We start from the raw sequence: 25,444 nt of genomic DNA, 5'->3' as shown, positions 1-25,444 counted from the left end.
TATTCATTATGCCATAATTCCTCTTTATAAATTATTATTTTTTGGAGGCAATCAGTATTAAATAACTTTCCCAGGGTAGCTAGTATACAAAGCCAGATTTGAACTCAGGTCTTTCTGAATTCAGGGTCAAGGTTCTTTCCATTGTGCCACATAGGTACCTTTATACTGCTTAATGATTTAAATATGGAATGTGGTCTAAAGAATAGTTTCAGACAGGCTAACTTGGAGCTCAATGAAAGCTATCAGTCAAAAAGTATTTGCAATTGAACTTTGTTTTAAACAATGAATGTATTCCCCAGATAAATGGGGAATGTTTCAGTGCATTAAGACTGTATGTTATTTGAATTAACTTTTGTAAAATTTAAAATCATATTGTAATTTTGTTCTTTATTTGGTTTGGTAAGTTCAAGGTGGGGAAAGAGTTCTAGATTTTTACCTGTACCTGGTTTCAAATTGTGCCAGTTTCCTCCTCTGTAATATTGGACTAGATGAAGTCTTAGATATCTTCCTCTATTGAATATTCTTAAATTAGTGTTCATGGGAGAATGAGTTGGGGGAATGGTCATATACAACTGAGATAAATGGAATTGATTCATTTGAATATGAAAGATTGTTGCAGTTTTCCATCATCCTACAGACATGTTTGCACTTTAAAGTCAAATGAGTAAAAGGCAGGATGCTCTCTGGAAATAATTATAGCCATGTCAACTGTCTTAACTGATACTTGGAATGTAATTATGAATCCAAACTTTCTTACTCCTGTCCATATGTGCTTGATAAAAGGAGTTCTGTGTCTTTGATTGGGCTGAAGAGGTGGTTACAAGACTGAATAATCTTTTGCCTGTTCTTCTACAGAGCCAAAATGGGACCAAAATTCATGATTTCCTTTTGGCAAAAATTGTGTGGAACAGCTAATTAATCAGGACCCCTTAATACAGTAATATTTTTCCCCCCATCAAACTGTGTGAGTTGTTCTCTGCACCAAGTGAAAGTAGCCTTTTTGTTTAAAACTCCTAAAGAAGTCTTATATTTACGTCACACAATTCTCTCTTTCTTCTCTTTAGATTGTTTAGCATGAAAGGGAAAAACCTTTCCAAATAAAAATTCCTTAATGTGAAAAAATTTCCCCTCTTTGGCTCAAGGATCATCTCTGGGGATAGATTAGATGCCTGATCTTTCTTCCTGCAGCTATCACTCCTAGTCATTGTAATCTAGAATGGAAATAATACAAAATATCTACTCATAAGAAGGATTATTTACTTTAGAATATTTCTGCAATATATGGACTAGAAGTTGGGAGTTTAGGGAAGGGAGAGCGCTATACTTTCCCTGTTGAACTAATGGAAAAACTGAAGTTAGAGAGGAAATAAGTCACATGGACACTACTGCTCCAGCAAAGTTGATATACATCCAAATATATACATACACACACACACACACACACACACACACACACACATATAAATATACATATATATATATACATATATGGTGAATTCTAACATGTAGACTTGAGTTTCAAATCTGAGTTCAAAACAAATACTTATAGAGGGTCATTCACATTGACTCCTCTCACATAGCCTCTCCTCCTTCATCCCTAGAAATAAATATCATTTCTCTGCCCTCCTTTGCAATGTGGATTCCAGAGACTGTTATAGACTGAAATCCTAAAGCAGTAAGTATCCTCTCAAGCCAAAGGGCACTCACATCTGTAGATGATACATGAAGGGAATTCTATTTTAATTTAGCTCTCCTGTTTCTTAATACTAGAAAACTCTCTCCTAACAGCTCTTAGCTATTTAACTCACCTCTCTTCTAACACTAGAAAAGACAGAAAAATGTAAACTGTGCATGACTTTGAGGTCAAGAAAGATACAGATCTTCAGATCCTGTTTCTGTCAATCACTTGTTCGGTAAATATGGGCAGATCATGGCATCTATGTTAGTCATGTGATGTCTTGTATACCAAGAAGGTAATAAAACTCATACTACCTGCTTCAACCAGTATGCTCTATTGTTAAATTAGGCAAGGTCAAAAGAATAAGAAAAAGTTCACCAATGCATTAAATAATCCTCCTATGACAAAGCTCTGGGAGGACCTAAACAGCAGTAGGTCATGTTGGGTAGGTATGGTTGTGTCGCCATCTGTATCTTAATGTAAGATTCTTACATTGAGATCACATATTTTATATTTGACTTACTTGGTAGTGTCTGAGGACAGTAGGCCATGCATGAGAACAAAATGGCATAAAATTATTATCATTACATGAGCTTAAGCATAACTCCAAATATAGCTAATTCAACTTATGCACTATTCCTATCTCTGTATGGTTTCTAACCTCCTGGACATTCATGACTTTTCTTGCCTGAAAAATCAGTCAAGAAATCTACCATGATAAAAATAACTGATTCATAATACTAGAACCATGGTAGGTACTTAAAAATGCCTAATGAATGATTGATCAGTTATTGTTAAATAACTTAATTCTATAGGAAATCATAGATTTAGAGCTAAAGAAACCACCTAGTCCAATACCCTCATTCTGTTCCTCTAAAAACTGGAGAATAGTTTACTTGGATGCAGAGAATGAAAGCTCCTAGTCCTGGGTCCTATCCTTATTGATCTTAGGAAATTTATCTACTCCTCTTGGAACTCAGATTCTTGATCTGTAAAACAAGAGAGCTAGTTTTGATGGTCTCTAAGATCCCAACCAGTTCTAGTCTAAAATTGGATTACTTATGAAATGTATGCAAAGTAAAATAAAGAATTTGACCTTTATAAAAATAAGAGAAAAACAATGAGGAAAATGATTTACTAACATGTTGACACTTTTCCCCTCAAAAAAGGGAGATTAATCTAAGGGCTCAAAACTGAAAATATAATCCAATACAAATAGTATGCTCCACCCACAAGAATTAGATTTGGAGAAAAGTCCATTTATGTTTCCCTGGCAGTTGAAGCCAGCTGTTTTAAGAGTAATTGGCACTTCTAACTGAAGAGCAAGACAGAGACCATTTCTGCCTTGGCAAAGTTGTCACCCACATGACTGTGGTTGATTTCTTTCCCTTTCAAAGCAGCTATCCTGGGTAGGAGTGGGGCCAACATAACCTCCCCAAACTGCCTGGAATGCTGTCTGGTCAGAAAGCACCCTGGAGACAGATTTCATGCTTGTATATTGAGATTTCCACTAGTTTGTTTTGAAGAGAACCCAAGGAGGATGTTGGAGAACAATAGGCCCCTTACCTGAGGATGGCGATGGACTCTGAGGTTCAAGGACCTGAGTTCAAAATCCACTTCTGATGCTTCCAATCTATGTAACCTTGGGCAATTCTTTTAACTGTCCTGAGCCTCAATTTCTTTATCTGTAGGTTCCTTTAATTATAGCCCTGAGATCTTCAGTAAGATAAGTTCTGCATCTAGCAAATAGTTATTCCTACTTCAGTTTCTATCATGTAATTGTAGCTATATTCCTTACAGAGGCAGTGATACACAACAGGAATATTATAGTCAGAAAGCTCACATCCAAGTCAAGAATCTGCCACTTAAAAGTTGTGCAACCTCAGGTTCTTCACTGAACTCCCATGACTTCAGTTTCCTTGTCAAGAAAAGGATAAACTGTTTGACACTAAAAATAATGTAGGTGATGCTAAACAAGTAAGAGAAATGCACAGAGGAAAGCAGGAAAGGTTATAAATGAACATATTATCAGTGATGACTTACAAGAAATAACATAAAAGATAACATCTGAGAAATATAGGAAACAAGGATATGTACCTGTGATTTTGTTGGTGTGGGAAGAACTTGCTCTACCACTGATGGTGGGCAGCTTCTCTGCAATTTAGTCTTGTACAATTGCCTAGATAACTGAGAAGTTAGGTGATCCCTCAGCTATTTCCAGGAAATGTATGATTGGTAAGAGGAGTGAGCCCAACTGCCCATATGATATATTACTGCTTCATTGACTGTATTAGTCTCAAGGAAGGATTAGAGAAAGGCATCTCAAGTATAAGACCCCTCTTGTTCTCTCAGCACTTCTCAGTACCTCTAATCTCACCACAATATGCTAACTCAAGACCTAAGGGATACCAACACCCTAGACCTCCTCTCCTCTTTGAATGACGAGCTGATGTGGTGGAATATCAAAATCTTTTCAGTACTTTCCTTTGGAGATCACAGAAACTAGACTTGTTTTGCTACCTCCCTTTGTTGTGTCTCTCCCTCCTCTCCCCATTAGATTATAAACTCTTTGAGAGCAGAGACTGTCTTTCCTTTTATTAAATGTATTCCAAGCAATTAGCACATTGCCTGACACATAGCAGGCATTTAATAAATGTTTATTGGATTGGTTCGGTTAAAAGGTATAAATGAGTTTTGATCTTCACTGTTAAGAAACAAAAATCAGGGGTGGCTAGGTGATATAGTGGATAGAGCACCGTACCTGGAGTTGGGAATACCTGAGCTCAAATCCAGCCCCAGACACTTAATAATTACCTAGCTGTGAGGCCTTGGGAAAGCCACTTAACCCCATTACCTTGCAAAAAAAAACTCTAAAAAAATTAAAAAGAAAAAAAGAAAGAAAAATGAAAACTGATAAAAATTATTTAATATTTAACAGGTTACAACCATTCTCAATCTTTTAACCTGTAAAGCAATGATCAGAGATGAACTGATAAAGGTTTCAAAATCTGCTCTGAGTTTACATTACTATAGTAAGTACTATCTATTTAAAATGATCAGCAAGTATTATCTGTAATGAGAATAAGTCAGAAGACTTCCTAGTAAGATCAGGGATAAAGCAAGCATATCCATTATTATTACTATTATTCAATATATTAAAATACTAGCTATAGCAATAAGAGAAGAAAAATAAATTAGGCAAAGATTAGGCAAAGAAATAAAACTATTACTTTTTGCTGGTGATATGATGGCTGGAAGAATTCTAAAGAACCAACTAGAAAACAAATTGAAATAATTTGTGATTTCAACAAAGTTAAAGGACATAAAATAAACTCATATAAATCATGAACATTTGTATAATCAAAAAAATCTAGTTAGCAAGAGATAAAGAAGTCCTATTTAAAATAACTATTGCTAATATAAAATACTTGGGAGTCTACCTGCCAAGACAAATACAGGAACTATATGATCACAATTACCAAACACTTTTCACCAAAATAAAGTCAGATCTAAATAATTAGAAAAATATTCATTGTTCATAGGTAGACTGAGTCAACATAATAAAAAGGACAATTCTACTAAATTAATTTGCTTGTTCAATTTCATACCAATAATACTGCCAAAAATTTATTTTAGAGAGATAGAAAAAAATGACAAAATTCATCTTAAAGAACAAAAGTCAAGAATATTAAGAGAATCAGTAAAAAAAATGTAAAGGAAGATGACTTAGCTGTATGGATCTCAAATTGTATTCATAATCATCAAAACAATTTGATTCTAACTAAGACAAATAGTGGTAGATGAGTGGAGTAAAGAAAGTACACAAAACACAGTAATAAATGATCACAGTAATCTAATGTTTGATAAACCCAAAGATACAAGCTTTTGGAACAATAGTCCACTGTTTGACAAAAACTACTAGGAAAAATAAAAAGTATTTTGGCAGAAACTAGGTATAGATCAACATCTCAAATCATATACTGAAATCAGGTGAAAATGAGGATATGATTTAGACATAATGATCATACCATAAGCAAATTAGGGGGAGTATGGAATAATTTACATGATAGATCTATTAATAGGGGAATAATTTATGATCAAACAAGGGATAATATGTGAAATGAAAAATTTTGATTACATGAAGTCTTTTCATAAACAAAACCAAAGCAGGTAAGATTAGAAGGAAAGCAGAAAAATAGGGAGTAGAGGATTTTATAGCAAATTTCTCTGATAAAGCCCTTATTTCTCAAATATGTAAAGAACTGAGTCAAATTTATGAGCATAAGCTATCCCTCAATTAATGCACGATAAAAGATAGGCAATTTTCAGATGAAGAAATCAAGGCTATCTACAGTCATATCACTATTAGTGAAATGTAAACTAAGACAATATAAGATATCACTTCATACCTATCAGATTAGCTAACATGACAGAAAGAAAAATAATAAATGTTAGAGGGAGTGGGCAAAAATTGGGAAACAAAGGCATTCTTCATAAAGTTGTGAATTCATCTAACCATTCTGGAGAGAAATTTGGAACTATGTCCAAAAAGCTAAAGAAGTGTGCATACTTTTGGATCCAACAATACCACTCCTACATCTGTATCTCAAAAAGATGAAAAAAAGGTAAAGGACTTAAATGTACAAAGATATTTACAGTAGCTCTTTTTGTGATGGCAAAGAACTGGAAATTTAAAGGATGCTTATCATTTGGAGAATAGTTGAACAATTGTGCCATTTGACTGTGATGGAGTGCTATAAAAAATAACAAGCAAGATGGTTTCAGAAAAACCTGGAAAGACATATATAAAACTGATGCAAAGTGACATAAGTTGGAAAACATTTTTCATAGTAACAGCAATAGTATATGATGATCAGCTGTTGAATGAATTAGCTATTCTCAGCAATACAAAGATCTAAGACATTTCTAAAAGATTCATGATGAAAAGTGCCAGACAAAGAACTAAAGCAGTCTGAATACAGATCGAAGTATACTTCTCCTTACTTTATTTTTTCTTAGTGTTTTGTCAGTGTTTTATAACATGACTAATATGGAAATATTTTTTGCATGACTACACATGTATTACCTATATCAAATTGCATGCTGTCTCAGAAGGTAGAGAGGAAAGGGTGGGGAAGAGAGAATTTAGATCTCAAAATTTCTACAAAAAAGAATTTAAAAATTTTACTTGATAAACCCAAAGATACAAGCTTTTGGAACAATAGTCCACTGTTTGACAAAAACTACTAGGAAAAATAAAAAGTATTTTGGCAGAAACTAGGTATAGATCAACATCTCAAATCATATACTGAAATCAGGTGAAAATGAGGATATGATTTAGACATAATGATCATACCATAAGCAAATTAGGGGGAGTATGGAATAATTTACATGATAGATCTATTAATAGGGGAATAATTTATGATCAAACAAGGGATAATATGTGAATTGTAATATGTAATTAGAAAAAAAATTGAAATGTAAAAAAATAACTGCTCTGAGAGGCTGAGAAATGTAGGTCTGAAACACTTTTAAGTTTAATTTATCCTATTAAAATGTCCTCCCTTGCTTTCTTTTTAGACAATCAACAAAACAATAAATCAAGCCCTGATGTGTAGCATTTTCCAGGGTGTAAATGCTCCAACAATGCATTCTCAGAGCCAGCTGGAGCAGGCTCCAATTGGAGCACACTCCTGATGGGGATATGATTCTTGTACTACCTATAACACAGAGTTGTCAGGAAATCTTTACAAACTTTAAGATATTACAGAATTAAGAGTTATTATTACTATTCTTAGCTTCAGGACCCATTCTGGAAAATAGAAAGTTAGTTCTTGGATAATCTGGGTCATTTCTTTAATATCACAACCCCATTTATTTCCTTTATGCTTTCACACCAGTCCCTAGATTTGTAGCTGGGAAAATTACACCCCAGAAAGCAAAAGTAAATAAGTCCAACAACTCAAGAAAGATTTGTTTGAATCACAATTATCCTATTCCTCACCTTGACCTGAAGGTCACGATGACACAGCTTTTTAAGGAAGGCATGGGACTAACAGGGAACTATGAATTCTGGCATGTTTTACCAAGCCAGAAAAGATTAGACAAAGGGTTCATTTGTGGACTGGGACTGTCTTGGAAAGTTTTTTAAGGTTCTCATAGAAAACTTGGTAATCGAGTGATTCTTTTTTAATGGTCACAACTCATGAATGAAGGGATTGTGATTTGCATAAATGGAAGATGTAACCACACTTAGAAATCAAGTTTCTTTTTATGTATAGAACACGAAGGCTTGGAATGAGAAACGGATTAAGTATCAGATTCTTCCATTGATTACCTGAATGACCTTGGATCTCTTTGGGTCTCATTTTCATCATCTGTAAAATGAGGGGGTTGGAATAGTTGGTCTAAGCACTGAGGAAAATACAAAAAAATGCTTCATGGAGGAAAGTAGAACTGTCAGTCTAAATTGCACAATCTAGTCCCAACAGGGCAACCACTGACACCTCCCCCAGGTCATAGTATACCTTTCTTATCAAATAATCAATCAATAAACATTAAATGCCTATAATGTACTAAGCTCTGTGCTAAGTGCTGTTCCAGAACCGTTATTATGGGATTAATTTTATAGGGTCAAAGAATGTTAGACATCAACTAGTACAACCTCTTTATTTTACAAATGGGAAAACTGAGACCCAGAGATATGCTCCAAGCACTCATAGTCTGTTGAAGAGCTGGAACTCAAGTCTCCTAACCACTGTGAAATAATCTTCAATTTCTCTCTTTTCAGGTCAAGCCCTGGTTCCTCCATAGACTTTTTCTTAATTACTTCTATCCTCATTGCCCTCTTAATTCTCTCTTGAACTCGATGTTTTTAGTTTTGTGCTGTGTCTAAGGAAGACACAACTCTATAGTGCTCTAGGTAATTTTTTAGAATCATAAATTGCAGAGAAAATGTAAACCTATATTGCTAGAGAGTTTCCTCATGCAGAATTACCTCTGTCAATGAAACCTGAGATCCAGTTCCCATCTCTTGTCTTCTTAGACTAGCACTTAATTATACACTACCTTCTACTGGTGGTTTAAGTGCTTCCATTCTTTCCCAGTTGTCTCCCCAGTTAGAAGGCAAGCTACTTGAGGACAGTATTATTTTATTTATCTTTGTAATCTCTCTGAGGTCAAGCAAGGATTCTCCCAAATCTGTTGGGTGCACCAAATCCCAGTACATTGTTTGATTTTAATTGGGCAAGGTGATTTCAAGGAGACAAACCTCAGGTTCCCAGCGTCACATGAATGGGCTGTCCCTCGGATTTGGGCTGATATCTGGGTGGAGAAGGTTGTTTGTCACCCTTCGCTTTTTGCTAGTGGATCCCTAGTCTGCAGCCCCTTTGAGAATCTATCCAGATTTGCCTCTCAAGACCTATGAAGCAAAGCAGTACAGGGTGGGGAAAGGGGAAGTTTCCTTAGAAAGGAGAACAAAGGCAGGGACAAATGCAGAAGGTTTAGGGCTATCCTCTAGTGGGTAGAGGGGGTGGGGTAGGGAGGGGGTGTTGAGGGTAGTCTGGATGGACCGCACACTCCCCATTGCATTGCATTGCTCAGGCGCTGGGGCTTCTCCGCCCCCTTCCAGCCTCTCCCGCTCCCGCTCCCTGGCTCTTATTTAACCTGGCTCCCCCAGTTGGCGGATCTCTCACTTCCACTTAGGAGCCCGACGACAGATTGTGTGTGCCTGTGTGTGTGTGTGTGTGTGTGTGTGTGTGTGTGTGTGTGTGTGTGTGAGCGTGTGAGCGTGTGAGCGTGTGCGCGTGTGTGTATGTGTGTGTGAGCAGAGCTGTAGCTCCCCAGTCTCATTCCCTTCCTGTCCCGAGACCATGAAGTCCTTTGTGTGGTGGCTACCCCTGGCTGTGGCTCTGGCTCTGACCCTGGGGGAGACCCTTGCAGGACCAGCCAAGTCTCCCTACCAGCTTGTACTACAACACAGCCGACTCCGAGGCAGGCAGCATGGGTAAGCCTGGGACAGCAAAAAAAAGAGGGGGGGGGGGGGATAGAGAGAAAAGGGAAAGGAGGACTCAGGGGCTTCCAAAAGCAAACTTCACTGAAAACTTGTTTCCTTCTCGGACTATTCATTGCCTCAGTCTTCTCCTATTTCTTTTTCCTAATGGAAGAATTATTTGGGGAGTTAAACGAAAAATGAAAGATTTCTACTGCAGCCACCTTACTTTTTGAATTTCCAGCCTTCCTCCCACCAAAGAAAATAGTTTCTGTCTTAGATCATGTGCTTCAGTGCCCTGCCCCCAAAACTGGTTTCCCTCTGATTTTAAGGTTTGAAGCTTCTGGGGAACAGACCTGTTCTTGCTTCTGGTGTAGCTTAGCTGTACAGCCTAAGGGAACGAGTTTGGGAACAGGTTGGGGCAAATGTTTGGGGGTCATCATATTGCCAGGGGCATGAGTCTGTCAGACTTAGAGAAATGGAAGTTCCACTGCAGGACCCCAACTCCCTGGGATTTGGAGAATAAGTAATCACTTTTCCTTCCTGGTCACTAAAGGATGTTTGGACTTGCAAGGATCCTATATGTGAATTTAACTCTTTTGATGGGGAAAGAAAAGTCAATTCAACAAATCAAGCTACTATCCAGCCTCTGTTGTGGGATCAACAAAGTTTGGATAAGTTGAATTTGAAACAGCTTGGTACAATGAACTGATTGTGGAGTGAGGAGATATGCATTCAAAACCTACCTCTGATGCTTAACTACTTGTGTTACCTTAGGGAAGTCATAACTTGCCAGGTTTCAGTTGCTCCATTAGCAAAAGTAGTAGAAGAAAGGCAGAATGACATTGTAGAAAGAATACTTGGAGTCAAAAGACTTGGATTCAAATCTTGCCTCTCCATGACCTTGGGGAAGTAACAAGATCTGTGATTCGTAGTTTCCTCAATTATAAAATGAGGAGATTGGACCAGATGATTTTCTGTGTCCCTTTTACACCTAAATCTATGATTTTGTGATATCTAAAACTAGAAACTTTGAAAAGACATGACCTTGTGGTGCTTAAATTATAAAGGGACAATACAACATAATCAAAGATAATTATAATGCACAATAATACATGATTAGTACGTTAGGGCAATACAAATCAAACTGTAATGGGAGATATTTTCCTCCTAGGAGAAAAGTCATGGGGTTGAAAGGATAATAGATGATATCATAGAGGAGGTTATATTACTATCCAATTTTATAAGACAGATAGATAGAAACTTAAGTCTAAGATAAAGAAAGACATTCCAGGCACAAGGAAACAGTGTGAGTAATGGCACAGAGGTAGAAAAACTCATAATATGTTTGAGGGGGAAAAAGTCATACTTATCAGTATGCTTCTCTATGATTGGGTCTCTCACTCTACAATGGTCTTGGGAAATAGAACATGCAGTGACTAAAGCAATCTCTGCTGCTCCTGACACCACTGCCACAGAGTTGACCTCAAGTAAAAGGGGGGAGGGAGTATGGGAGTAATTTTCATCTTGGCGAAAGTCTCAAGACCTTTGATTCACCATTATCACTCAATTATTCTCCTAAGATGAGGAAGGAAGCAATAGTTAGAGAGTTTCTTTGAATTCCTCTAGGTTACATCCCTTTACTACACATATAAGGAAGATGGACAATGGACAGAGTACAGGACTTGAAATTAGGAAGATCTGAGCTCAAATCTAGCCTCAGACACTTTCTAGCTTGGCAAGTTATTTAATTTCCACCTGTCTTAATTTCCTCAAATCTAAAATGGGAATAATAATAGCCTATTCTTTCCAGGGTGGTTGTGAGGGATGAATTGAAATATTTGTTAAGTGCTTTACAAACCTTAAAGTTTAAATCAATGAATCTATTAAATGCTTGAAGTACTCTTTGGCAATTAGGAGGCTCCTACTGAGCTCTACAAACGGTTTCCATGGTACTATAGTTATGTCTGCCCTATGGATGTAATAAGGCCCTTGATGTGAGATAGGAGTTTCTTCTCAAGAAAAATTTTCAAAAGCAACTTCTCTCTTCTCCACTCAGGATAGCTCCCTTTGCCTGAAGATAAGAGTATAAGCCAGAACCTTGGAAAATGAAAACTAGAATGGGCTTTAAAGATCATCTACTCCATCTCCATGGAGGAGGAGGATGAAGGTGAGGTAGAGAGTTTAAGAGATTTGTTCAAAGTTCTATCAATCTGAAGGGACTTTGTGATTTAGTGGAAAGAATAATGCATAGAGTATCAGAGGATCTCTACTCTAAACCCAGTGAATTAGTGGCATTAAGTGCCTTTGGCAATGTTCTTATTGTATCTTGTGAGAGTTTCTTCAAGTGTAAAATAAGGGGAGATGCTTAGAAGACTTTTAAGATTCCTTCCTGCTCAGCTCTTTGGATATTCAGACCTCTGTATCTCCCAACTTCCCTTTGTGGCTTTATTTCATTCTTTCTAGACATAGGTTTAACTTCCTTCATAAAAGTTTTTAGAAGTTAAGTTTTTATCTTAAAATACTTTAAAAGAATTTCTCAGGGAAAAAGATGGCCTAAAATTTTGCAAATCATTAAGATGACAAGAAATTCTATCAGTGATCCCTACCAGATGTATTTGTCCCATTTCAACACAATTCACAAGATTGTGACTAATAATATTCTATAGCAACACCTCAAATTCATTTAGTAACTCATCTCTTTCAAACTTAAAGAACTTAAATATACATGCTATCATACACTCCCCATGTCATTCAAAAAGCAGGAGTTTGGGACTGCTTATGTGTCAAACATGCGTATCCTAAGAAAGATCAAGAGAAGTTGTAACTTGCCTAAAACCCATCCAGGATTATTTAGAGCTAAGGTTTTAAAGATCCTGACCCAGTTGGATGTTTTTGAATATTGCCTTTGTGCATTGAGCCCTTAGAGCACTTACAAAATGATCAGAATTTGTCATTTATGATCAAGATCAAGAAGTTAGGATATGGTTATGTATATGGTTATGTATATGTAGTTATATACACCACATCCCACACTTTCTATAGTATTCTCAGAGTGAAGAAAGACAGGGTAGACCTGTGTCTAGACTTCTAGATGTGTCTTTCAAACCAATTAAGATTTGTGGCCAGTGTTAAGATCTGGAAAAAGAACTCTGGGGGGGATAGATAAGTCTGACAAATAGAAGTAGACTTGAAAAAAATATAATAGGGAATTCAGATGATGGCAATGGAGAGACATATCTGTCTATAATTTATAAACTCTTAGAGATGAAAGCTTCTGTTCCTTTACCCTAGAATTCTCTCTCTTCCACTCTTCTTATTCATCTTCACTCTAAAGGGTTGATAATAAGAAAGGAAACTCTAACTGTAGAACAATGGATAGACTACCAAGCCTCAGTTCAGTAAGCCCTGAATACTTCAGACACTTACTAGTTGAGTGAACCTGGGCAAGTCACCTAATCTCTGCTTCCTTCAGTTTCCATAACATAAAATGTGACCCTAACATTATTGTGTGGGTCAGATGAGGTAATGTTTATAAAAAGCACTTAGCACAGTGTCTGGAATATGGTATTCATTAATGTTTATTCCTCTCCCACTCCTAGTCCTCCAAAGTCACCACTAGAAAGGAGAATAGAGTGGAGAAGAGAGTACTCCTGTTCTGGTCACCTCTCTCCTCCTCAGGGCATAGTAGGGACAGAGTTTTCTTCCCTCATGACTTCAACATCTCATGCTGTTCTTCCACTGCTTTGGAAGAAGCTTTTGGAAGACTAGGTCCAAGTCTGAACTTGAATACAATGTCCTTGTGACCATCCTTTATTGTCATGACCAAGGAACCAAGTCTCTGGGCTGGTCATTGTCATGAGAGCACAAAACATAGCTTCATCCAAAGGAGGAAAAGAGATCTGAGGTAGTTAGAGAAATGTAGATGCCTGCAGCAGTTTAATCTTTTACTAAGGACTAAGCTAAATATTTATTGAATGAAGGAATGGATGAGGTTATGCTTGAATTTAAGGAGGGAATTAAAGAGGAAACCAGTAAACTTTTTTATAACAGACTGAAACCATCACACTAGCTTTCAGGGAACCTGCCTAAAAAAACTATCTGTGGTTGCAGCCTCCAAATCTTATTTCTCCAAACAGAAAGGTACAAGTATCAATTCATTTGGAATAGACTAATAGACTACCTCTCCATAAAAGTTCAGACTGATTCTGTTTGCCTTCTGATAAGTTGTTTCTTCTCTGTCTCTTTGCCTCTGACTTGTCTGTCCACCAGACTCCCTTTGCCTCTCTTCCTCTCTATCTCCCTCTATCTTTTCAGGAGTCAGTTATGTGATATTTGAACCACATGCTTGGCTAGGGGTACTTTTATTTTCATTTTAGGATCTTGGATTTTAAGGACCTGATGATCTGAATCCCTGGGAGTACAGGTTATTATCCCTTTCTTGCCTTGTTGCATTAGGATTGAATTATTGTTGCACCACTCCCTTTCCTGCCTAACACACCCAGAAATAGATACATTCAGTTAGATACTGGACTTTTCCAGTAGAGAAGGGCTATAAGTAACTCAGGAGTCAGATAACCCAAATTTACATATAAGCTCTGTTATTCCACAGCCTCCCCCACATGCCCCTGAACTAAGACTCTTCATCTCCAAGATTAGTGATTGAGACTAATAGGTTCTGAGGTTCCTTCTAATTCTTTATCAATAATCCTATGATTTTTACCTAGGTAGCACAATGAATACAGAACTGAATATGGAGTTAGGAAGATCTGAATTCCAATCTAATCTAGACATTTACTTACTATTCCTGTATGATCCTGGACAAGTTATTTAGCCTTAGTTTTCTCAACTGTAAAATGTGGATAATAACTACACCTGCCTCTCAGGGTTGTTGTGAGGATCAAATGAGCTAATATTTGTAAACCTCTTAGTTTATTGCCTGGCATATAATTGGTGCCAATAGGACTATTATTACTTCCATCACCACTGCCACTGCTACTTCCACTGCTACTTCCACTATCACTTTTACTATTACTATCACTATCACCACCACCACCATTATTACTGCTTCTGTTGCTACTAACTCTACTACTACCACTACTACTGCCACCACAATTGCCTCTACCACCACCACCACTACTCTACTACTACTACTACTACTACTATTACTACTACCACCACCATTTTTACTTCTTTCTTTTCTTTCTTTTTTTTTAGTTTTTGCAAAACAATGGGGTTAAGTGATTTGCCCAAGGTCATACAGCTATTAAATGTCTGAGGCTGGATTTGAACTTAGGCCTTCCTGACTCCAGGGTCAATGCTTTATATACTTATTTCTTTCCTTTAATTAAAAAAACTGCAAAATTCAGCTTTCCTTCAGAATCTCAAAAAGGAGATTTGACATCTTTTGGGATTAGGATAATGCATTCATTTTAACCCAGATGCCATAAAATGTAAATGTTCTGTTACATAATCTGTGAAATACTTTTTTTTAGAAAGAGGAATATCCAATCATAATGGACTGTGGAAACAGTTTCATTTAAAAATTTTTTTTAAACTGGTATTTTTCTGTCAATGTTCCTTTTACTTTCCCATAAACATATACAGCACAACACAATACACATAAATTGAAAGATAGATGGAATATTACAGAATGACTATCATTAAGACTCTATCTGTACTATGGATTATGCATCTAAAAGTAATAAATGATTGTCCTTGAGCAAAAAGGTATAGTGTCTACACTGTTTCAGGGACCAGGTTCATAACTTTGTTCAAAGTTCCTAAATTGTCATTGAGCAAGTTACTTAACTCTCAATAATCTGGACAGCTCGAAGAATGAAATAAATAGGAGACATGGTGTTGATCTACTTCAGGAAGAGGGAGTTTTTTTACCTGGAAGTTCCCCCTGCTACTGAAATCCTAAATCTTCCTATGTGCAAAGCTTTATGCCAGGGATGAATGATACAGAAAACATTTTTGTTCTTTAAGCAGCTTACCTGCAACTGAGAGGACGGAACATTTACATAGATAAATGAATACAATATAATTTGAGCAAGAGAATACTAATGCCTGGGATGGGTTTCTTTTGGGAGGTTTTTTGGTGTGAGAAAATGGGGTTAAATGACTTACCCAAAGTCCTTCAAGTTAATACATATGATGTATCTGAGACCAGATTTGGATTGAGGTCCTCCTGACTCCAGGGCTGGTGCTTTATCCATTGCATCCTCTAGCTGCCTCATGGGAGCCCAATTTTGAAGAACTTCACAATACTAACTGAGAAGTTTATATTTTATCCTAAAAGGAATTAAGAAGCCACTGGTGGCGAAAATAGATCTGTAATTATAGTAAGGTGGCTAGGGATTAGTATTGATAATGACCAGTGATTCCTTTGCATTTTTATAGTTTCAGTTTTGAGCTCTGAGATTCAAGTGCGTCGATTTTAAAAAGTCATCCAGAGTTCTTGAAAGGCAAAACTATTTGAACTCTTTTTTTCCTGCTTTCTTCTAACTCGTGATCCAGCCAAGATGAACTGCTGTTTGGGGTTTAGCCAGAAGTCCTGTTGATGTTTTAGCATGAATCCCTCTTGTTCTCCGGGTGTTCATATGGAAACATTGATATAACTTAGGTCAAGTTCAGGGAAAAAAGAAGATTGGGGCTTTACATTCTAAAAACAAAATAAATTTAAAGAAAGCAAAATAAAACAAAATAAGAAAGCAAGACAATACAATCCTCCTTTGGAATTGTGAAAAACTTATTCCTAACACATCCCAGGTCACTTTGATAATAGTTTCCCCATATTTCCAAGAAAAAGCATCAATCTAATTTCCCTTGTTAGCTGAATGTTACTGTTCAGTCATTCAGCCTAGTCCTACTCCTTATGAACTGTAGACCCATAACACACCAACATTATCCATGAAGTTTGCTTGGCAAAGAAACTGGAGTGGTTTGCCTTTTCCTTCTCCAGTATTTCGTTCATCTGTGTGTGCTGTTTTTCAAATTCAACAGCTAGCTTCAAGAAATATTTCTTTAACAGCTATAGACACTTGACACATACTAGCTGATTGCCTTGCATCCAGGACCATCTCCAGTCATTCTGATTCATATGTGGTCACTGGAACCAGTCAACTCCAGAGGAGAAAGTGAGGCTGGTGACTTAGTACAGTACCCCCTCACTCAAATTCAATCCATGTGCTTGTCATGACATCACCTCCTTGATGTCACATGGTCTTTTTTGAGAAGGAAGGACAAATATCCTCTTCCTCATCATCATCATCTCTCCTATGTACTAATCTTACAATAAAATCTATGACTAAAAGAGATAGTCAGAGATGCTCTAGTGGATACCCTCCACCCCTGATTTTACCAGTGAGGAAAGTGAGGTTCAGTAGTCAAGCTCTTGACGAAATACACACCAAAGGTAACCACCATTGAGCTAAGATTTGACCCCAGTTCCTCTGACTCTGATTCTATCACTCTTTCTATCATCCTGAATGCCTCCATGCTGACTTTGTGAAAGAATATAAAAGAAGTACAAAACAAAGTATTTGTTTTAAGTAATCTAGTTGAGTAGAGGAGGCCTGTTGCTACAGAAGCAAGTGAATAATAGAATGCCATTTTTGTTAAGCATTAATAGCTATGGTCTCTAAATGGGAATGGTAGAGATCAGAGGAGTAGGTTATAATAGCTGATAAATAGTTGGAAAGGAGGGCCTCAAGCTTGGCTGTAAAGAATGAGTTAAATTTGGATAGGAAGAAGAGAAGAGAGTATTTGACTCTCCTGTTCAAATAACAATAGAGCATAAATAATTATAGTACTGGGAATGAACTCTATTTCAATCATCCACTGACTTTCAAGTCAAATGTCTCTTTTGTTCCAGAGAAGTAGTGAGATGATATAGCCTGTTAACATGAAACAGTTTTTCTGTGTATGAACCTTACATATCTGAAAATAGAAACCGTGATTTTGGCTTTATCATCAGATAACACTATTTGATCTTCCAAGGACAATTCTGCTATTATGTTAAGCATTTTTGAAAGCAGCCTCTACACTTCTAGAATGTTATAATATTTTGAGCACATTCTGTTTCAATGTAACAGTAATAATTCACATTTTTCTAATGGATCATAGACTTAGAAAATAAGTAGAACATAGATACCATTCCCACTTTATAGAAGAAGAAATTGAAGGTGTAGAAGGGTTAAATGACTTGACCACAGTAACATAAGTAAATGAATCAGGATTTGAAGCCAGAGCCTCAGACTCCAACTCAGTTTTCCCACTGTACTATGCTGTTTCTGGGTTTACAAAGTTCTTTCCTCATAGTAACTATATGTGGCAGATAGTACAGCTGTGGTGATTGCCATTTTACTGATGAAGAAAAAGAATCACAGATAAATCACATGGTATTATGGGAAGAGCCCTAGAACTGATCATATTTCCCATGTATAAGACTCACCTTAATTTTGGGCCCCAAATTTGAAAAAAAAATGTATTATAGAAAGTTATTGAAGTCATTTTTATTCATCATGAAATTCAAGGACCTTCTGATCATTGCTTTCAGGCATCTTTTGGGCAAGTCTGGTGCATGGAAACAAGCTTAGTCCATTCCATTTCATGAACCTGAAATGTCCATTGTGTTCTCTTTTGAAACCAGGAACTTCTTTTTCATCAGCAATTCTTGCTTCATGCTGAACCATCTTTGTGGACACAAGAATTCCACTGGCCCTTTGCTCTTCATTCCATTCTTCAGTTCCCTCTCTAGATCAGGGCATTTGGCTGCTTTACCTCTCATGTTTTCAGTCGGGTTCCTTCTTCCTGTAGCCAGTCTCAGATTGTTTTCTCAGTTGGAGGAAGATCAAACCGACCCTCAGCAGCACGATTTCCATTCACTCTTGCAAACTGGATCACTTTGAACTTGAATTCAACACTACAAAAATCTTTTCTGAGCCTTTTCTGGGCATGACATGGCAAAACATAACCTGATATACTGGTAACAAGTGTGAAACAATGAACACAAAGACAACAGGCACAAAAAAGTGGGAAATGCAAGTAAAAAAATCACAACAATGAGCACAAAAGCAAGAGCAAAAAAAGCAGGAAAAGCAAGTAAAAAAATCTACAACCACTGTATAAGAAGCTCCCAGTTTCTAGCCCCCAAATTTTTTGAAAAAGGGTATGTCTATACATGGGGAAATATGGTATACCTATAAAACAGAGATAATTATATCCATGGTACTTTTCTTGTTAGGAGGATGTATTTGGGTTTTTTATGTTTTGTTTTTTGGTCACAAAACTAGTATGTAATCATAGCATGGGCTTCCTAATTCCAATACTATCTCTCCATTCCTGTACCTCTCTACTGGGTTATTCTAAGGTTCAAATGATACAATGTTTATAATACATATGACACGATGTAAACATCAGTTATGATTTTATTAAGTGATTTCCCATTAAACAACACAGCTAACAAATGATGATCAGGTCCTCTGAATTCCAAATAGAGTGCTCAGCAATCCACTGCATTTGAGGGGTCCAGAAATTATTGAAGTAGGAAGCAGCTCAGACCCTAAGAAACTCTAGGTCAATTGGTGTGAATGGTAGACTGCTTACCATCTTTCTGATGTTTTTTGTTTTCCTTTCAGCCCCAATGTTTGTGCTGTGCAGAAGATCATTGGAACCAACAAGAAGTATTTCACAAATTGTAAACAGTGGTACCAGAGGAAAATCTGCGGAAAATCCACGTAGGTTCGAGAGTATCACCCCACCCCCCAGGAATCACAGCTAAGGTTTCCCTACGTTTTTTGTGTGTGCGTGTGTGTGTGCATGTGTGTGTGTGTGTGTGTGTGTGTGTGTGTGTAAGAGAGGGAAACAAAGAGAAAGAAAGAAAATGCTTATAAGCTCTTGGAGTAGAGCTGAGTTTGGGCTCCAGCACTCTGAAATGTTGCTATGCATAAGAAAAAGATATGAAACATGTATATACATGTTTGAGAAGCATATGCTTTTAGTATGTCACTTTATTAAATTACAAGAGTAAATGGGCCAATTTTGATTTCCTACCTTCTGCCCTCTACACCCCCCCCCCATTTTTACTTTTGACAGGACCATGATAGTTTTTTAGGACTGATTCAAGGTCTAGGGAAAGACATGAAACTTCTTATGTGAGGTTTTCCTAATTCTTAATCAATGATATATGTGTTTGTTGGTTACCATGTAATGCTAGAAAATAAGATCAGTCAATAAGCCCTGGAACAGAGAATGTGCCAGATATGAAAGGAATGGATGACATGCTGGAGAGCCTGAACAAAGAGTATTTTTTTAAAAAAATAACTTAAAAGAGTACTAGTTTTGGAGCCAGAAGACCTGGGTTTGAATCCTGGCTCAGTTAATGATTATATATATATATATATATATATATATATATATATATATATATGTATATATATGTACTTGGGCATGTCACTTAATTTTTCTTGACCTATTTTCTCAGTGTAAAATTACTACTACTACTACTAAAATGGACTAGATCAATGGTTCTTAAAGTTTTATGAACTTCTTTTTTAAAAATTAGTAACTATATTTCTATAATTAGTGCCTTTTGCAATCCTTTTTTATTTTATGTACTTAAAAATATTATTCTGAGAAGGAATTCATAGACTTCATTCAGACTCATTTGACTGTCATTCAGACAGACAAAAAAGTCAAGAACTGGAATAGATTATCTTTAGAGTTCTTCTTTGCTCTAAATCTGTGTTCTAATAATTTTCTGCATCTACATAGAAACAGACATGGCAATGCAAATGAAGATTTTGAGAGTTGTTTGTTTGCAGTGATGGGATATGAAGTCACATGACTGTTCAAGATGCATACTTAGTGACTTGGTTAGTATAGGTGGAGGCAACAACCCTTAGCACTGCCCAATGCTGCATGAAAACAGAGTAGCCTGCATGTTCTAACAAAGATGTTCAGAATTCCAGTGAAACATATCTGTTTGGGAGCCAACAGAAAACAGATATATTTTTCTCTGGTCACGAAAATGGACAAGCTGTTTTAAAATTGGTTTATCTGTCTCAGCTAGACAGACATGTTCTCTAAGTGACATTACTTTGTAAAGTAGGGCCTGTACAGCTCCTATGTCTAGAAAAGAAAGGTTAATATATTATATCCCCAAAATACTTTCCAGTTTCTAGAGTTTAAAATTTTTATTCCTTTTAACATCATTTTGTATAATTTCCTCCATCTTAATGGGTAACTGATAGAAAGATAGATGAAATATCTTCTTTATTCTTAAATTCAAATGCTTTCTTATTTGTGATCCTAATTTTAATTATGGTAAGTGACTTTGGGTACTATTAGGCAAGGAAAAATTGGCATGCTGAATTCATAGAATTTAAAATTAAAAGATAAATTAGTGATCACCTGGGCCACTGGTATTAAACTCAAATAGAAACTGAAGTCACTGAATCATCCATAAGAATCCCTACAAGCCACATACTGACTTAGAAAACCACATATTAACATTATCTATTTTCTAATATATTTTTATGTATTTTGTTAAATATTTACCAATTATATTTTAATTTGATCCCCTGGCATTTAGAAGTGTTGTAGGCTGCACATATTTGACATCACTGAATTTATCTAATTTCTCTCTCAAAGAGGTTAAGTGACTTGCACCCTTTCTCAAGGATATAGGACCTTAGATATATTTGTTTGCATATTGTCCCCCCCATTAGATTGTAAGCTCCTTGAGGATAGGGACAATCTTTTTTTGCTTCTTTTCAATATCCCCAGTGTTTAGTCTAGTACCTGGAACAAAAAAGGTGGTTAATTAAAAAGTTTATTTGATTGATAAATCTAGAACCAAAAGGAACTTTTAAGACTATTTTGTCAACTCATTGCAACAACTTAACAGAATCATCCATTATGTCAGACATTGTGCTAAGCACTAAGGATACAAAGAAGGCAATAACAATTTCTGCCTTCAAGAAGTTCACAATCTGATGAGAGGGACAATGTGCAAACAGTTATGTAAAGTTAAGGATGTAAGGAATAAATTGGAGATGAGTTCAGAGGGAAGATAAGACCATTAAAGGGAAATGATAGTAGGAAGGATGAAAGCAGAAATGAGGAATGAGATAATGTCAGACACAGGGAATAATCAATAAAAATACAGAGGGAGAAAATGGAATGTTGTGTTTGTGGACCAGAATGAGGTCAACCTTGTTGAGTCCACTTATAGATAAGAAAATTAAGGCCCATGGAGGTAAAGTGAACTTCCCAAGGTCTTACATTTATCAACTATTAGAAGTTCTCACCTCTTTGGATACATGTGCTCTGACTACAGAGTCCATATGCTCTCCATTGTACTACCTTAAATTTATCATACCATAAAATTCTAAATTAGTACTAGCCTTAGTCCAGGTCCAGTGGTTTTAAGGAGAGGCTAGAGCTAGGTGGTGCAGTAGATAGAAGGGTATTCAGGAACACCTGAGTTCCTGAGGTCACAATGTTATTTGCCTCCATTTTCACCATCCATAGGATGAACTAGAGAAGGTAATGGCAAACACCTCAGTATATTTGTCAAGAAAACCCTAAAAAGGGATTAATTAAGAGTCAGACATGATTGAACAGCAACAAGCAAATGGCTTCCAAGTGACTAAAATTGGCATTTGATGCTCTGAGTCAAGGCCTATTCTTAAAGCCAAAAGTTAGATGTGCTATGGATACTCAACTCTGTTCTCTGTACATGTCAAATTATTATTATTTCACTGGTGGGCAAGTGGAGGTTCTGTGAATTTGATGTTATCCAGATGTAAAGGAAGTTGACAACAAACCCAGACCCAAATTCTATCGTAGGTTATTCATAAAGATGTCCAGAAAGAATGATACTAAATAAACAATTTTCTTTCCTCTTTACTTAAGAGCTGTGCTAGTTAAGCTGCAGGTTTCTCTGTTGTTTTGAAGTAACAGTCCTGAAAAGTTAGCAAACAAAAATTATATTCAAAATGATACAATCATTTTGAGCAGTATCAGTGGGGAAAAATGAAATGCCTCATTTAAGTGGAAACTGAACTATGTTTGAAGGAAATTAGGGATTCTAAGAGACAGTCAAAACCTTAGTTGGTTAAGAAGTATCTATTAAGTGCCTACTGTGTGGTAGGAATTATGCTGAGCATGGGGAATACAAAGAAAGGCAAAAATAGTCTCTGCCTCAAAGTCCTTTTCTAATGAAGGAGACATCACAGGAGCAAATATATATGAAGAAAGCTACATACAGGACAAATATAAAATAATCAAAAGCTGGAAAGAACTGAAATTAAGAGTATTTCAATTGTCCCTCAGGTAAATTATTAAGAAAGAGGAGATGACTTGCAAAGAATCCAGAAAAAAGAGGAAAGTAAAGAAAAAGACTAATTTAGAAGGAAAGACTGGAGGAAGCAACATTAAATATGAGAGTAGAATAAGGAGAAAGGACAGGAAAAGAAGGCATGAACCTTATTCTAAGGGAGATATTTATAAACAAAAGAGAAAACTATATAAGAAAATGTATTACTAAAGTGTCAAATTCAATGAAATCATGTGGTGATATATTTGGTACATATAGTATGTGCTTTGGAGGCAACTTTTTTTTGCAGGAGTGAGATGTTTGTGAGAGTTATCAGGGAAGATTTCATAGAGGAGATAGGATTAGAATATGGTTGGGGGAGCAGGAAGACTCTAGGCCAAAGATGCAACATTTAAAATGGCACAGATATGGAAACTAGCATGTCATATTTGGGATATTGAGGAGACTATACTCTAATGAGAAACATGGACAATTGAATAAGTAAGAGAGAGCCAAATTGTGAAGTGAGCAGAGAAGTTTTACTTGAGAACCTAAACCAAGGGAAATGAAGAGAAGGAAAACTCAATCAGATCAGCATTTGCTCTTTCTCAGTAGAATTTATGAACACTGTAGGTGTAAGTACAAGGGCAGATTGAAGCACTGGTCAATGGAAATCTTTGGTTTTCATTCTCTCTACTTGCCTTTGGCCTCCAAGGCCATGAATGATAGAGGGTTTGTATTTCTCGGTATCTGCATCATCCATTGCCTCACCAAAATTTTTTTTTTCCTTTAAAAGTAACTTTTCTTCAGTTTGAGTAAGAGAAAAGACCTGAGTATTTGGTGCTTTTTGTCAAACACAACATATGGATTTAATACAGGAAATGATTACAAATGACCCTCTATTCAGTGACTTGAGTGTATTTTATTACCTTGGAAAATTCACTTCAGATCCCATTTCAGATTTTAAAAACTCAACAGGGGTGACATAGACACTGATCATATAAAAGGGAACTCAGGGCCCATGTTTCCCTGTCAGAGAAACATGCAGCCCAAGAAGTGTTTTGAGCCCAAATCTGATTAGTAACCTTAACATTTTTGCATTCAGCAATTCAACCAATACTGCAGGAAATTGTGGTCAGCAGGTCTCATTGCCTGTATGACAGGCTGTCTTTGTTCAAGGCTCCCTGAAAAAAGGCCTGCTTATTTAGTGTGCAGCCTTGACCCTGACATCATAGAATTGGAATGATTTGTAACCAAGGCTCAGACATCATAAATGTAGTTTTATTTAGACCAGTACAAGTGCTGTCAAATTAAAAAAATAAAATAAAAATCTATGTCTGTTTCAAAAGTCCTACCATTGTTTAATGATTTAGATATTTATTAAAGAGACAAAAATCAAGATCTGTCAGAGCTGGGAGATAGGATGTCGCCAATGACTCTAATAGAAACTGATATTTCTTTCCCAGGACTATGAAATTGCCACTTAAGTCCTGTGTCAAAAATTTGGGAATTGAACTCTTACTGATTATAGCTAGTATGAAGCAGTCTTTCCAATCCCAGAACCAGAGCTTGCTGGAGAGACCACTAGGCATCAGTGTGACTGAAAGGAATGTGTTTTGTCCCCCTCTTCCTCAATAAAGAACAGCTCCTCTATTGCCATGCCTCTAGATTGTCATTCCTCAAGGTCCTGAAGCTGCCATATTCTTCTCTCCTTCTATCTTGAAATGTACCACATTGTATGACTAGGGACCAGAGCCATGCTGGACAGCTGAGATAAGCATAGGATAGCTGCAAAGAGCATATGCCATTCACTTCTCTAGCCCCAGGTCATAAAAAAACTCAGCCCTAGATTTCCCTAGACCCTATTCATTTTGTCTTCTTTTTCCAGTGTCTTCTGAAGCCTCCATTTATTGTTAATGACCTTCTCCTCACCTTACACCTCTTTTTTATATTTGTTTCCTTGTATTGAAGTGACTTAGTGGCACAGTTCTGGACTTGAAGTTAGGAAGAAGAGTTCAGATCCTTGCTCAAATATTTGCTGGTTCAAGGAAAGTCACTTAGGAGCATCTTGGTTGTACAGTGAATAAAGTACAAACACTGGAATCAGAAGGACCTGAGTTCAAATCCAGACTCAAACTAGATGTTGTGACCCTGGGCAAAAAACAAAAGCAAAAACAAAACAAAAAAAAAACTCCATAATGTCACTTAATTTCTCTCAGCCTCAGTACCTATCTCACATAGTTGTCATGAGGATCAGATGAGATTATCCGTGTAAAGTGCTTTGTAAAATTTAAAGTGCTATGTATTTCTCTTTGAAATAATGTCTTTCTGAATTGTAAGTAAAAATGATTTTAGCATTCTTTTTTTTAAATTTTAAATTCCAAATTCTATCCCCCCCCATCTCCTTCCTGAGTTGGGAAGTAATTTGATATGTTATACATGTGCAATC

General features: G+C 36.6%; 1 protein-coding gene across 1 annotated transcript in view; it reads left to right on the top strand.

The window, feature by feature from the left end:
• Positions 1-9,292: 9,292 nt before the first annotated feature.
• The window catches only part of TGFBI (transforming growth factor beta induced), a 61,334-nt gene continuing 45,182 nt past the window's right edge, over positions 9,293-25,444 (top strand). Inside the window, exons 1-2 of the mRNA XM_074213504.1 lie at positions 9,293-9,683; positions 19,313-19,411. Of these exons, the coding sequence (XP_074069605.1) occupies positions 9,550-9,683; positions 19,313-19,411 (233 nt within the window). The 5' untranslated portion in view covers positions 9,293-9,549. The remainder of the gene's footprint in view (positions 9,684-19,312; positions 19,412-25,444) is intronic.

This window comes from Macrotis lagotis, chromosome 1 (genome assembly GCF_037893015.1).
Source record: "Macrotis lagotis isolate mMagLag1 chromosome 1, bilby.v1.9.chrom.fasta, whole genome shotgun sequence".
Lineage (NCBI taxonomy): Eukaryota > Metazoa > Chordata > Mammalia > Peramelemorphia > Peramelidae > Macrotis > Macrotis lagotis.
Note: the sequence above shows the minus strand (reverse complement) of the source record. Positions and strands in the feature narration are given on the sequence as shown.